Source organism: Astatotilapia calliptera, chromosome 5, assembly GCF_964374335.1.
Source record: "Astatotilapia calliptera chromosome 5, fAstCal68.1, whole genome shotgun sequence".
In the NCBI taxonomy this organism is placed as follows: Eukaryota; Metazoa; Chordata; class Actinopteri; order Cichliformes; family Cichlidae; genus Astatotilapia; species Astatotilapia calliptera.
The window spans coordinates 38,504,280-38,519,927 of NC_137426.1; the positions used below are offsets into that span (position 1 = coordinate 38,504,280).

Consider the following 15,648-nt stretch of genomic DNA (forward strand, 5'->3'; position numbering starts at 1 on the left):
AACCCAAGTGCACTTCAGTTTCAACACATTCAAGAAGATATGAAAAGTCAATGATTGAAGAAGCCATTTGTTGCAGGAAGTGGAAGCAAATCATGAATGAGGTCCCAAAACCAGAAACACCTTGACTGATGGCTCTGAGGACCCCTTCCTCTTCCAATTACCAATTAAAGGACAAAAGAAGAAGAAGTAGAAGATTGATTAAGGTTTACTAGTAAATTGCAACAATTCCATAATGTTGTTGCCATTTGGACTTTCAGTTAAATATTTTCTAATCATTTTTGGCTGATATGTTTTCAGGACAAACAAATATATATAAAAAGGTTTTAATCATCTGTTTATTTATGTCACACAGACATTTATTCTTTGTAGATAGGTCTAAAGTTTATCAATATAAATATATCTGGCGTGCTTCCAAATAACCTGATCCATACATGAATGCAATATGAAAGGGTTCATTTCATAAACAGGTTGTTGGCAATGGATACTGTAACGTACTTTTTAGTTTGTGAATCTGTTGTCATTTGAGACTGGCAACCATAATGAAGCGTCCAGTGAATGTCTACTGTTACTTAATTGCGTCTAATTTCGTCTACTCATAGGTTTTGGTTCTGTCCCAGCCTTTTCTCCAGCATCCTGCAGCTCTTGTTGTAGGACTTTCCAACCCCCAACACTTTCACTAATGAGGTATCCAATATGTTTGTTTCAACAACATGCTCACTAATAATGAAGTATGTGGAAAAAACAGTCCCCAAACAGAAAGTTGATACATGTCAAAATTTATTTATACAAAAAGCCATAAAAACAATATGCCATGCAATTCACATAATTCACATAATTCACATAATGATTGACATAAGATTTACTCCCCTCATCAATCCAGAGATCGATGATTACATTACAACAATCACACAAACTGCAACAGATTTCTGACTGATTCACACCAACCAGTCATGTTCAAATTCAGACACTTATGAACTACTCTGTACTCAAACATTGTGTAAACACACTTTATAATAAGTGATACCAAAAGACATGTAGTGCACATCTTTACTTTGTTAATGTGAAGTAACTTCTACATTTATTTCTAGCCAAGTTTTTTTGTTTTTCCAAACTTATGTTACACTAAGAAACAATGTTTTTCACGTGGAAAAAAAAACTGTGATATGGGAAAATGACAGAAAAGATGTTTATAGTGCTACAGTAGCGAATGAAGACGAGAGTCCTGCATCAACAAAAACAAGTAAATACCAGAGTAAAATCTGTTCATCTGTACGAGGTTTGCTTTTTCAGCCTTTACTGTAGGTACTTGCACTCACAAGTATCTAAAACAATTTAAAAACACGTGAAACGTCATATTGGTTCATAAAACCTACTAGAGCCATAAACACTGGCTTACATTTTCTGTAACACCTTCCTTCTAAAGGAAGTTAGTGTCTTAAACATTTGGGGCAGCAAGGATTTTTTCAGACAGGCAACATGGTTAGGCATTTATAGTTGCTGAACTGCTGCTCTGACTGGCTTTTCAGTTCTTACCCACTTAGTAACTAATGTCTTACATAGTCATACCAATCTCCTCAATCTTCCAGCCACTGGAGTTTTTTCCAAACTTGTATACAAGCCTCCTGCCATCGACTCGTTCCAGAATCTCCCTCTTATAGTAATACCTGCAGATGGAGAAGTTTCAGTTACTTGAAGTTCAGCACATAGCATATCATCCCCTTCATCATCTGGTGCTCAGTTTAAAACAACTGAGCGTTTTATATGTGAAGCGGAGAGTCTTAATTAACCTGCCATAACAATCTTCTGACTTCTGTGACCTGGAGGAGCTATGTATCCAGTGCAACTCTGATTAGTTGGGCTAAAGTTTGATTCATAGTTAAAGCAAAAGCATCTGAAAAGTATCTTAAATGTGACGAAGCTGTCACTGCTGTTACTGCAGCATGTGTTTTTAGCCTTGTTACAATATTTTCTTCTGAATCATATCTGATTCAAATATCTGATTAAATTGTTGAGATTGAGGAAGAAGTAAAGGAAGGGCTGCTGCAAGAACTCACCTCATTGCACGGCTGAGCTTTTCATATGTCATGCTGCTGTTTTTCTTCTTCTGGCCCCACATCTGAGCCACAGCTTCAGATTTGAGGAACTTAAAGACACCCTCACGGCGGTCCTCCCATTTCATTAGGCCCTGATTCTTTTCTGGGTGGATCAGAATGTCTCTGATGAATTCCCACAGGTGAGTGCCACGAGGTGCTGAAGACAGTGGGACAAAATAAGCTAAATGTCTGTTTGCATGTGCATGCTGCATTAGCATAAAGCAAGCAAGAAGAAAAGATCAATATCTGTGGTCTAGTAAAGATGCAAATTAAATGCAAAATAGAATCTGTAAAATAGTTCAGTGTTCAGATGCATGCCTACTGAAACGGTTTTACATTATTAGTAAGACAGCATTTGTGGGCTTACCATGTTTGTTTTTCTTTGGATTGTCATATATGTTGCTGCTGTGCTCTCTGCTGACTTTAGGAGGTCGCCCCCGTGGTCGTTTCAATCGGGACTCTCCATTCTCTGGCTTGATGTACACTTCTGTCGATGAGATGGTGACTTATCAGAAATGAATCGAAATACAGGGAATGCAAATAACTTCAAACGTTTTTTGTTGTTGTTTTTTCTTGTTTACTCACTTGAAATCGGAGGGTAAGAGAACTCGGGGTCAGATTCGCTGCTGCCAGACTCTGGTGAACCGATGCTTGGAAAGCCAAACATGCCAGCTGAATACATGAGAGATATATTTTTAATAACATTCTTGAACTTGAATGATAACAAGTCTTGACAAATATGAAGATAAAATACTAACTGTTGGAGGAGGAGCTGTACTCGCTGTCAGAATGATTATCAGACAGGTAGCCAGTGTCTCTCAGTGGTGTCATTGGTTCCATGGTCAGAGTAGTCAGATCATAGTCATCCTGATAGTCAAATTCTCTTTTGTTGACAGCTTCTTCAGCTGTAAGTAGAAATTAGCAAGTCCACTTGTAAACTAGTCCACATAATATGTCAACTTTGAACATATCGGTATAAGATGTACCTTGACCAATTTTAATTGTGCTGAGTAGAGGAAAGTTCTGTCCAAGGTTGTCCAAGAAGTTGTCCAAGAGCTGGCAGGTCTCGTTCAATTCTTGTCCTGATAACATCTGCATCTCTGGGGAAGGAAAGATTAGTTTACATGTATTTTTCATACATAAAAATAATTCTTCTTCACATAGCTAGATGTTAGAAATAGTTCAGTTATGTATGGATATTTTCAGCTGTTGCTGTCAGTAAATTGTTCCTGAATAACATGAGCATTTTACCAGGCATTTTGCTCTTGTGCTCCTGTAGACTCTGATAGAGGTGTGGGCCAAGCTGCACACCAAAGATCCCAATCATCTGCTCCCGGTTCATCTGGCAAAGGGCGGAGCCATCCATGGCACAGTTTGCCAGACTAAGGGTGTTTGCATCGAACTTGGTGCTCTCTACTTGGTCACTGATCCACTCCAACACATGATCTGCTGTCCAGTAATTAGGGCTGATCTGCCTGTACCCCTGACCTGCAGCGACAGCCAGAGATTATTTATTATTCCTGAGCTGTGCAGATACTCAGTACACACTAAGCTTTAACAGCATATTTTCATAAAAACCATGATCTTGGTTCATACACACAGGTTTGAATCTGACAATAAGGCACTTTTAGTTTAGCTTAACTTTGAAGCCCGTCTCTAAGTTCGAACAAATAAAGTGAAACTGTTTTAACCATGAGGTCACAGCATTCTCCTGTTATGCGGTTATGCTGAGTTAAACATTACTTGCCTGGTAAATCATTTAGTGAGTGACTAAATAAGGTCAAAGCAAAGGTGAGCAGGCTGGCTGAAGTTTGAAAGAGAGCGTCTGTTTACTTTGAGATTAGTCTGTAGCTGAAACTAGACTGGCCTGGTTAACTAAAGCTTCAAAGCCAAGAGACTTAACATGTTGAAAATCTTTTGTCTGACACAGATCAGCTAAACACGTGAATTGTGTGACAGTGCAAGGTCAGAAATAACATGTCTCTTCTCACCAGCTATGTTGGAACTGTATGCTGGATTGCTGATTTGCAGCGGACTGATGCTGGAAAGCATAGTGGCCTGATGTTGCAGCACATCTGGCAAACCAGTCTGATACATGGTTAGGTTAGCATGAGTCAGAACAGTGCTGAGGCACGGCGATGACATGGAGGCACTGTGAAATATAGAAAATGCTTCTTTACATCCCAGAAAAACTAGCAAACAGGAAACCAGCAAACAAAGCTTATTAAAAGCAGGATCATAAGTTAGGTATGTATATAATTTACCTGATTACAACACTGGCCACAATATGATGAAACAGAAAGACGTCCTAAGACAATCCAGTGTCTGGATTCTGCTGTTTGAGTACCACTGCCCTCTCTGGCTCGGTATCCACGGCAAAAAAATGTACCTGCTTTTACCTTATGAGCTTTATAGTTGTGGGGGATGGACTCAGGTAAATTCAGGGGAATTCCACCTGAACATGGCCACGCCTCCATTGCTACTCCTCCCCCAGTTTCCTGAGAACTTGATCAACAAAACAAACCTGCCCTGCCTTTTATTCTTCGCTTATATTTCTACATCATATTTTGTACACTGACTGGGCAGCTTTCATAGGCTTCTTTTTCCTTAGATTTTTGTTGCTTGACATTTCTTTTGTTCCATTACAGTTCTTATTCTAGGTCCCTTTTGAAATACTTTTACATTTCTACTGTTTTTCAACTAACTTGACATATTTAAATGTCAAGGTATTGACACAGACATGTTTCACATCAGTGAGGAAGGGGTGTGTGTGATAGACATTTGCAAATAGTCACGATCTAAAAAATAGACACAAAGAGGTACCTGTCCTGTGAGGACAGGTACCTTTATCAGTTTTGCCAGTCACCACAGGCAAACAGTGATAAAAGAATGTTATGTAGCTTCTCAAACTTCTACTGCACCCAGCTGCCTTGTTTGACACACACGAAGCTAAGTGGTAACCTCATATTTACCAGGTTACACACATAAACACACACAGGCACAGAGAGAGAGCACAGAGAAAGATTTTCATGGCAAGAAAAACTTAATTGAACCTTTGTATTGATCAACCTGTATCTTTAATACTGGTGTGAACATGAAAATATGACTTGTACATCCAAAATATCCAGCAGTAAGTTTTTGCCCAAAATATGTGCATTTTCTATCTTAGCCTTGATGTCCAGGATGACTGACATTTATTTTATGGACCTGCCTCACATATTTAGCCAGCTTTATGACTTCTGGGCCATATCTGACCTAGACTACGCTTGCACACTGCACCATATCAAGCCTTTTGACCCATGTTTGTGAGGGAGCTGAGCTGTAAGTCCTAAAAGCAGCTCAGATTAGGCCTAAATGTGTCTGTTTCTAATTTACTCTGATTCCAAAGTCTCTACCAAGCTAAAACAAACCATACCTGCCAAACCTCTCATCAGTGCACAAAGCCTTCAGTTCATGTTGCCAGCAATGGCAACAGCTTAATGAAGTTATGTTGCCTGTTGACTTTAGAGGTGCTGTAAATTATTCTTACTCTGAAACTCTAGGAGCAGACAGCAGTCGGCACACTGTATGCCAGTGTTTCCCTCGCTCCAGTCAGAATTGTAGACTGTTAAGAGTGTCCAGCTCTCTTAACATTACTGTACCTAGATACCTGTAACAGAGCTCAAAGCCTAGAGAAGTGTAAACTTAATCCTTACAACAGCAAAGAAATATCAGCGGCCATATTGTTAGTATTGGTACTAATACTTGTTTAGATAAACATCAGAGGATATAAACACAAGAGGGCATGTTGATAATTATTCCATCCTAATGGTAAGCTCGTCAGTATTTTGCAGACACAGTGTGTACGTACTCTGTCCAGGTGTCATATTGCAGAAAGAAACAGGTTTTCTGTGTTGCAGCAAACCAAAGCTACTGCTTGGCCTGGCTCAGTGCTGATACCTAGTGGTTAGTAATCTCCTGCCAAAGCCTACAGCATTTGTAAAGTATCTGTTCTGCTAATATAAAAAAGGATCTCTTACAATATGGCTTGGCCAATACATGGTAGAAATGCAGAAAAGTACAGAAAGAAATACATAAAAATGTACCATTGAAATACTGTCAATTATTGCTTTTTTTAAAAGGCTTTAAAAAGTGACATGTCATTCTTGTTACGTTTCAGGTCATATTAGAGTTTTGTTGTACTCTTTAATCTCTTGGGTGACTGTTTAGGGCTAGGGTCTGTGGTCCATTTAAAATAGTGTTTTTTCTTGTACTCTATCATTGATTCCAAAAGTAAACATGAAATTCAGCAACAGGAAGGTTTTCTACACGAGTGCTGTAACACGATGGCTGTAACTACCACAAAGTGTTTAACGCAGCACAGCGCAGATATTCATTTGTATGCAAATAAAAATAGGCATTATGGATTTTATTTTTTTGACTTACTGTGTTGAAATGTTTTGCAGTGAAACACAAATATGCTCCCAGCAAGAGAAATAACATAGGAGAACACCGGAGAAATGAACTCACAAGTCATTTAACCAAATCAAAGTAAACTTTATTGTCATCTCCACAGCCAGTGCAGCACACAGAGAGATGACACAATGAGGCTCCGGTTAAATCGGTGAAAAAAGCAAATAGCTAGATATAAAGGGAGTAATAAAAACCTACAAACTGGCCAGTCAGCATCAGCATTAGCAAAACAAGTAACTGCCTCTGTTATTCATAGGCCAATAAACACATCAGCAACAACAACAAAATGGATAGATGGCAGAGCCAGAAATTCACTCTGTATATTTAAGTTAGGAAAGAATAAAGGTGTAAGACCACAAAAGAACGCGTGCTTTAGGCCTCAGAGTCGAATGTTTAAAGATTTCTTTTGATGCATGCTTGGGGACATAGCAATAAGTAGACATCTGGTCCAACATTAAGCATTGCAATTATGAAAGCCTGCTTTCAGTGATAGGAACACCAGGAGACCAGACCCAGACACTTCCTGTTTGCTGAAATACTTCTCTCATACTGTTTTGAAAAGAAAAAGTAGAACAGTGCCAGAAGAAGAATGTGGTTTTCAATTTAAAAATAAATCACCAAGTTTGACTTTGGAATAATGTGTGTTGTACTTCAATCATTTAGAATTTAGGCAACTTTTATGTATATCCGACGTGACATTTTTCACAGCTCATCTGACACTTGGATCTTCAATTCTTTGCACTTTTCGTCCCTATACTTGGCTTTTGCTGGAATCAGGAAACTGAGCTAGAGCAAAAAGACTCAGAATTTACATCACAGCGGTACAGAATTCACTGTTCTCAATGTTGTTCCTGTTTTAATTAGGCTTTGCGTCAGCATTATTCATAGAGGCATTTTTGTTAAGAATTAATGACATTCCAGCGCTAACTGATCAGTATTATTAGGAGAAAAGTCCTAAAACATATCACTTGTCTCTGGTCATAAAAGCAGGGTGAGACGTCACAGGCTCTTATTCAGAGTGAGAAGAAATATCAGGTGTGGACAGGTGTGGACAGGTGGTGACGTGTGTCTGATAATCCTATTTCCTACTAACCTTTGGAATCTGTTTCAGTCAGTAATTGCTAAAGAACATTGCTTTCTCCCAGATTTCACAATGCTGCTCACTCAGTTTCCCCAGCGGATTACAGGAATGCTACGCAACAGGTTTTTGCTTTCATCGCCTGAAGACTAACGGACAAATTCTTTCATCGCTTTCAATGCATGCTCTTTTTCGTCACTCTTCATTGGTATATTGCTAAAGTTGGGGCATTTCGCAGATACCGTATAACAAAAAATATGCCTTTAGCCCAATCACAACCCACATTAAAGTTTTACTGTGACCCCCTTTCAAAAATATAGTTTCAATAAATGTAATTAGATTTATGCAACATGATGAAAAATTTAATGGTGTTTACCTATAATTATGTTGCAATATGAACATGACACCAGACATCTCAAACAGCAAAACAATATTAACTACAAATAAAGAACCGTGTGAAACCCAGTAATTAACCTCAGTGTGTGAAGAGGACTCTCCATTTACATGCACAAACTGGAGTCTATTAGATAGATATGATACAAACCACTGCAGCGCAGTACCTGTAATACCTACAGCATGTTCTAATCGCTCTAATAGGATATTATGGTCGACAGTATCGAACGCTGCACTGAGGTCTAGCAGGACAAGCACAGAGATGAGTCCACTGTCAGAGGCCATAAGAAGATCATTTGTAACCTTCACTAAAGCTGTTTCTGTGCTGTGATGAGCTCTGAAACCTGACTGAAACTCTTCAAATAAACCTCTGCAGATGATCTGTTAGCTGGTTGACAACAGTATTTTTTCTCTAATGTTTACAACGGTATTTCTGAATTCTACACTGCAATCATCGAGTCCATCCTCACCTCCTCCATCACCGTGTGGTACGCTGGAGCCACTATCAGGGACAAACAGAGACTGCAGCGTGTTGTGCGCTCTGCTGAGAAGGTGATTGGCTGCAGACTCCCATCTCTGCAGGACCTGTACACCTCCAGGACACTGCGGCGTGCAGCTCAGATCTCAGCTGACCCTTCTCACCCTGGACACAGTCTGTTTGACCTGCTCCCCTCAGGCAGGAGGCTCCGGTCCATTCGCACCAGAACCTCTCGCCATAAGAACAGTTTCTTCCCCTCTGCTGTTGGACACATGAACAATAACCTTTTGACTGTTCCCACCACTAACACATGACCCTACGCTGTGTTCACTGCATCATTCCATGTTTGCACTGACCACCACCTGCACTCATGTATATATCTATCTACTTAGCACTTTTAATTCTTATTCTTATTTTTATTTTCATGTCTATTTAAGCTTAATTTCTGACAGTATGTTTGCACTGAAGTACCGCAGCAATTTCCCAATGTTGTAAACCTGCTCAACATTTGGCAATAAAACCCTTTCTGATTCTGATTCTGAGGAAGTTCATGAAGTCAGTACTAGTTAACATTAAAGCTCAACAGAGCTCTGACTTTTTGTCAGCTTGGTTATAGTGCTGAAAAGAAACCTAGGGCTGTTCATATTTTGTAAGATGTTTTAGCTTTACGGATTTTTTTTTTAAAGCTGCAAACTATTTCTCCAGGGTAAATAATGGTCTTCTAAATTTGTGATATGCCATTTCTTCTCTGGCTTACAGGTTATCGGCTTAAAGGTGCTCTTTTGAGAGTTTGAGAGACTCTCTTTGGATACTGTAACACCTGTGAAAGAGTTTAAAAAATTATTAACAATGTAATCAACCTCTGTTGGAGTAGCGTTCGGGTAGCTGCTGTGCTCTGTGTTGGTACAAGGCACTGAAGAGGATAACAGTGGATGAAAGAGCTAATGTGGATACAACTGTATTATTAAAGTTTGTGCATGAAACTGTCGTATAGCCTCTGGTGTAAAAAGTCTGGCATTGTAGTGCAGTCAATCTTTGACTGAATCCACTACTGTTGATAACCTCCAGGACATGGAGTGGGCATCTAGGGTTGACCATAACAGATTTCTGATTTGAGAGCAGTAGTGGTTTTTGATATGGGCGACGTGGGCGGTTGCCCAGGGCGGCATCGTGGTGGCGTGGGCATCACGGGCATCGGCAAAAAAAAAAATTTGCTCGTACTCACACTGCCCCGACGTCATGCCATTGGGGACGGCGATCAGTTTTCTATCGCCCATTTGCTTGGATCGATACTAGCCTGGTTAGATCGATTCTTTACTTTGAGTTCTGCTTGTTTGCTATGCTGTGCTTTCGGCAAAAACGAAACAGCCAGGTCGCTGGACTCGCCCTCCTGTGTCAGCGGAGAGCAGGCACACTTTGCCGCCCCCCACCCCCCTTATGTTTCGGTGTTGCGCCGACACGTCACGTGACTTAGACACTTTGGGGGTTATTGGGTTGTTGTCATGATCCTGGGCCATGTTGGCCCAGTATTCTTAGTTTTCGTGTGTTTGGTATTTTGTTCCTTATTTATGCCTTGGTTCCTAGGTTGTTCTGTTAAGATGTTCCTTATTTGATTACCCCCTGTGTATCTGTGAGCCCTCGTTTCCCCTCCTTGTGCTTTATTCCACGTTTCCCCAGCCTGTTATGTCCGCGCTCTCCGTGCTCTCTCTCCTCCTTTCTGAACCTCTGTGTACTTCCTGTTTTACTTTGACAGTCTCTCGTCAGTATGCGTGATGTTGTGTTCACTCCTGCCGTGTCTCGTTACGATTATCTGTGTCAGCTGTGTTCCCTGTGTGCTCCCACTTCCCTCGTTAACCCTCTGTGTAATAGCAGTCTTAGCTCTGGAGTAGTACCAACTGGGTTCAAGCATGCTCTGGTGCAGCCAGTACTTAAAAAATGAACCTTGACTCCTCTGTTCTTGCTAATTTCAGACATATTTCCAAGCTTCCGTTTCTGTCACATTCATCTGGGAAAGCTTGTCTCCGAGATGGTCTGGAAGGATGGTGTTGAAGGCAGAGCTGAAGTCCACAAACCGGATCCTGGCGTAGGTTCCTGGGGAGTCCAGATGCTGCAGGATGAAGTGTAGGGCCATGTTGATGGCCTCGTCTACAGACCTGTTGGCTCTATATGCAAACTGCAGGGGGTCCAGGAGGGGGGCCGTGAGGGTCCTGAGATGGGAGAGAACTAGGCGCTCAAAAGACTTCATGACCACAGATGTCAGAGCCACGGGTCTGTAGTCATTTAGTCCAGTGATCCTAGGTTTCTTGGGGACAGGGATTATGGTGGAGGACTTGAAGCAGGCAGGCACATGACATGCCTGCAGTGAGGAGTTGAAAATGCCAGAAAACACTGGGGCCAGCTCGTTTGCACAGTGTCTGAGGGTGGCAGGAGACACACCGTCTGGGCCGGGAGCTTTCCGAGCATTCAGGTTCTTAAACTGCTTCCTCACATCTGCTTCATGAATATGAAGAGTTGTGGTGGGAGGAGGTGGTGTGAAATCCTCTTTTGTGTGGGGTGAGGAGGGGGGTGTTGTAGGTGAACAGTTTGAAGGTGGTGATGGCTCTATGGAGGGGGGAGAGGTGGGGGAATTAGTGTCCAAAGTGCCTCTATTGTTGGGGCCGTTGGAGGTCTTACCTCTTCGAGAGGACTTTTTCCTATCCTTGGTGAGATCATTTTTATCCTTTAAAAACTTGGAACAAGCAATCCATGTGTTTCACTATATCAGGTGTGCATAATTATTAGGCAACGTCCTTTCCTTTGGCAAAATAGGTCAAAAGAAGGACTTGACGGGCTCAGAAAAGTCAAAAATAGTGAGATATCTTGCAGAGGGATGCAGCAGTCTCAAAATTGCAATTTACTTTGACAGTCTCTCGTCAGTATGCGTGATGTTGTGTTCACTCCTGCCGTGTCTCGTTACGATTATCTGTGTCAGCTGTGTTCCCTGTGTGCTCCCACTTCCCTCGTTAACCCTCTGTGTAATAGCAGTCTTAGCTCTGGAGTAGTACCAACTGGGTTCAAGCATGCTCTGGTGCAGCCAGTACTTGAAAAAATGAACCTTGACTCCTCTGTTCTTGCTAATTTCAGACATATTTCCAAGCTTCCGTTTTCCGTCAAAAATTCTAGAAACAATTGTACAGAAAATTTGTACAATTTGTACAAAATTGCAAAGCTTCTGAAGCGTGATCATCGAACAATCAAGCGTTTCATTCAAAATAGTCAACAGGGTCGCAAGAAGCGTGTGGAAAAACCAAGGCGCAAAATAACTGCCCATGAACTGAGAAAAGTCAAGCGTGCAGCTGCCAAGATGCCACGTGCCACCAGTTTGGCCATATTTCAGAGCTGCAACATCACTGGAGTGCCCAAAAGCACAAGGTGTGCAATACTCAGAGACATGGCCAAGGTAAGAAAGGCTGAAAGACGACCACCACTGAACAAGACACACAAGCTGAAACGTCAAGACTGGGCCAAGAAATATCTCAAGACTGGTTTTTCTAAGGTTTTATGGACTGATGAAATGAGAGTGAGTCTTGATGGGCCAGATGGATGGGCCCGTGGCTGGATTGGTAAAGGGCAGAGAGCTCCAGTCCGACTCAGACGCCAGCAAGGTGGAGGTGGAGTACTGGTTTGGGCTGGTATCATCAAAGATGAGCTTGTGGGGCCTTTTCGGGTTGAGGATGGAGTCAAGCTCAACTCCCAGTCCTACTGCCAGTTTCTGGAAGACACCTTCTTCAAGCAGTGGTACAGGAAGAAGTCTGCATCCTTCAAGAAAAACATGATTTTCATGCAGGACAATGCTCCATCACACGCGTCCAAGTCCTCCACAGCGTGGCTGGCAAGAAAGGGTATAAAAGAAGAAAAACTAATGACATGGCCACCTTGTTCACCTGATCTGAACCCCATTGAGAACCTGTGGTCCATCATCAAATGTGAGATTTACAAGGAGGGAAAACAGTACACCTCTCTGAACAGTGTCTGGGAGGCTGTGGTTGCTGCTGCACGCAATGTTGATGGTGAACAGATCAAAACACTGACAGAATCCATGGATGGCAGGCTTTTGAGTGTCCTTGCAAAGAAAGGTGGCTATATTGGTCGCTGATTTGTTTTTGTTTTGTTTTTGAATGTCAGAAATGTATATTTGTGAATGTGGAGATGTTATATTGGTTTCACTGGTAAAAATAAATAATTGAAATGGGTATATATTTGTTTTTTGTTAAGTTGCCTAATAATTATGCACAGTAAGAGTCACCTGCACACACAGATATCCCCCTAAAATAGCTAAAACTAAAAACTACTTCCAAAAACATTCAGCTTTGATATTACTGAGTTTTTTGGGTTCATTGAGAACATGGTTGTTGTTCAATATTAACATTATTCCTCAAAAATACAATTTGCCTAATAATTCTGCACTCCCTGCATACCTGCATCTCTACCAAATTGCATTGCAGTTTCTGCAGCCTCTTCTGTTCCACATGAGAGAATTCTTTCTAAGGCAGGGGAACTTATCTCCAAGAAAAGAAACAGATTCAGTCCTCGCACAGTGGAATAAACTCTCTTCTTAAATAACAACCAAGCAGGATGAGCTTAAATATCATCATACATCATGTTTTTACTTTACAAGTGTCATGGTCCTGGGTCGTTGACCCAGCATTTTGTGTTTATTCTGATTTGTATTAGTTTAGGGGGTACCTGAAGTTTGGTGTATATTCAGCCCTACCTGTGTCTGTTTTTGGTGCTCTGTTCATGTCCCCGTGTTGTGTTGTAAATCAGTCTGTGTGTTTCCTGTTTTACTTTGAAGGCTCGTGTTCTGGATTTCCTGTTCTGTTCTGAAGGTCTGTGTCTGTTGTCATTGTGTTCAGCTTGTCTCCTTCGGTCCTCATGTGTATTAGGTTCAGCTGTTCTTCCCTCCTGTGTGTGATTACCTGATTACCTTGTGTGTGTGTATATTTAGTGGGTGTCGGTCTGTGTTCGTTGTCGGCTCGTCTGCATTCATCAGTCTGCCTCTGCGTTATCTGCATTCATCCGTGTATTTCTGCGTTATCTGCGTTCTATGGTGTTCCGTAGTGATGGGCAGATGAAGCCTCATGAAGCACTGAAGCTTTTCATCCAATTGGTTCACCCCAACGCAAAGCTTCTTGAAGCTTCATTTGCTCTAGCAGGACACCTACTGGACGTAAAAATATTAGTTGGCATGAAGTTGAAGAGTGTGGCATTTTGCACACAGCCTGTAAATGTCAACAACAAAAGGAGTGTGTAAAACATCGCGTCGCCCCACAGCCGGGGATTAGGACTTCGGAACTGCCGGCTGTGGTGAGTGGAAAAGACACTCCGTCTGTTTCGCCAGCTCGAATGACTGTTTATTCCGGGGCTGTGTTTGTTGAGTCAGCTGCCCAGCCGGTAGCTTGGTTAGCTGCCCTGCAGCCGCTACCTCAGTTAGCCACTCAATCGTCACCTCCATTACAGTCACAGCCAGACCTATTAGACACTTTGTTACAATCCATAGCCCAGTCAATAGCTCAGTTGGCAAGAGACTCATCAGCCTTATTATCAGCTCAGGGGTCATCGTCACCTACTCCTCCGGTACTACAAGTTGAGTCCATCCAACCTGAAAAGCATTGTTTGTCACCTGTTCATGTCAAGCAGAGAGACACACCACATAATGCAGTAGTCAGTCCACAACAGCTGGCCAGTTCAGAGACTGTGACGCACTCCAGGGCCTCCCCAGAGGCTGGGTTTCAGCCCCCAGCCGACTCTGGACCCCTGGAGGTTAAGAAGCCAGCTGAGGACTGCATCTGGCTGTCGCTGCCTGAGCTGAGTCAATGCTCTGTGCAGCCGCAGTCTGCTTTGTGTTCGCCAGAGGCCCGTGTGCCTGCTGGTTCCGACCCGTTCCTGCCAGAGGCCCGTGTGCCTGCTGGTTCCGACCCGTTCCTGCCAGAGGCCCGTGTGCCTGCTGGTTTTGTCCTGTGTGTTCCAGGGGCCCCGGTGCCCACTGGTCCAGAGACTGTTTTCGCTGGAGGGACGGAGGAGCCCGTCCAGCCCCAAGACTCGTCGGCTGGAGGGCCCGAGGAGCCCGTCCAGCCCCAAGACTCGTCAGCTGGTGGTTCAGGGGAACCTAGCCAGCTTCCTCACTCGTCGGCTGGAGGGCCCGAGGAGCCCATCCAGCCCCAAGACTCGTCGGCTGGAGGGCCCGAGGAGCCCATCCAGCCCCAAGACTCGTCGGCTGGAGGGCCCAAGGAGCCCATCCAGCCCCAAGACTCGTCAGCTGGAGGGCCCGAGGAGCCCGTCCAGCTGCCTGCTGCAGCTTCATCATCTTCGCCTGGCCCGGCTCCATCATCATCATCTTCGCCTGGCCCGGCTCCATTATCATCATCATCTTCGCCTGGCCCGGCTCCAGCATCATCATCATCATCTTCGCCTGGCCCGGCTCCAGCCTCCGCTTCTGCCTCGCCTGGCCCGGCCTCTGCTTCGGTCTTGTCTGGTGCTGCGAAGGCCACGCCACCTTCGGGTCCCGAACTGCCGCCTCGACATCGGCGGTCATCTGCCAGGCCGCTGGTGGAGCGTCATCGTCAATATGGACGACCTCCTAGGCGCCGCCACTGCCTTCCGCGCGGTCGGCCTCCAGACTTGTGTCATCGCCGCCGCTGCTGTCCGTGCGGTCGGCCGCCTGAACTTTGTCCCCGTTGCTGTCCGCATGGTCGGCCGCCTGACCGGTTTCACCGCCGCTGCCGTGTGCACGGTCGGCCCCCTGAACTGCCTCCGCTCCGCCACCGCTGCCTTCCGCTCAGTCGGCTTTCGGAGCTGTGTCGCCGACGTGGCCGGCCTCAGAAGATGAACTGTCTTGGACTTCCGGGGTGTCAGCCTCCGGGCCGGCCTCCTGAACTGTGTTTTTGTTCTCGTACTCCAGCATGTGTGTTTTTGTGTTGGACAATTCCCTCGATTCGCTGGAGCTTGCTTTGTGCAGTGTTTGTCATTTAGTTTAGGTTTCTTCAGTTGTTTTGTCATGCCTCATTGCCTGTTTTTGCCACTCCACCACTTGTAAATAAACACTCGTATCATCAGTTTGCTGCATTTTGGGTCCTCCTTTTCCTCCACACCACACGGCTCACTCCGCCAGCCGT

The 15,648-nt window shown here is 43.6% G+C and overlaps 1 protein-coding gene across 1 annotated transcript; it reads right to left on the minus strand.

Moving 5' to 3' along the window:
• Positions 1 to 759: 759 nt before the first annotated feature.
• Positions 760 to 4,498, minus strand: elf3 (E74-like factor 3 (ets domain transcription factor, epithelial-specific)). The gene is made up of 9 exons (XM_026169179.2): positions 4,358 to 4,498; positions 4,085 to 4,245; positions 3,345 to 3,581; positions 3,080 to 3,193; positions 2,852 to 2,998; positions 2,679 to 2,765; positions 2,461 to 2,580; positions 2,055 to 2,250; positions 760 to 1,664 (listed from the first exon to the last, which is right to left on the minus strand). The coding sequence occupies exons 2-9, from the start codon at positions 4,236 to 4,238 to the stop codon at positions 1,553 to 1,555; spliced, it is 1,167 nt and encodes a 388-aa protein (XP_026024964.1). The 5' UTR covers positions 4,239 to 4,245; positions 4,358 to 4,498; the 3' UTR covers positions 760 to 1,552.
• Positions 4,499 to 15,648: the final 11,150 nt, after the last annotated feature.

Coding starts and splice junctions, on each gene's coding strand:
- elf3 (XM_026169179.2), bottom strand. CDS start 4,238: ATGTCATCGCCGTGCCTCAGCACTGTTCTGACTCATGCTAACCTAACC. Junction 3,194..3,344: donor GCACAAGAGCAAAATGCCTG/GTAAAATGCTCA, acceptor TTCCTTCCCCAG/AGATGCAGATGTTATCAGGA. Junction 2,251..2,460: donor TCCAAAGAAAAACAAACATG/GTAAGCCCACAA, acceptor CACTGTCTTCAG/CACCTCGTGGCACTCACCTG.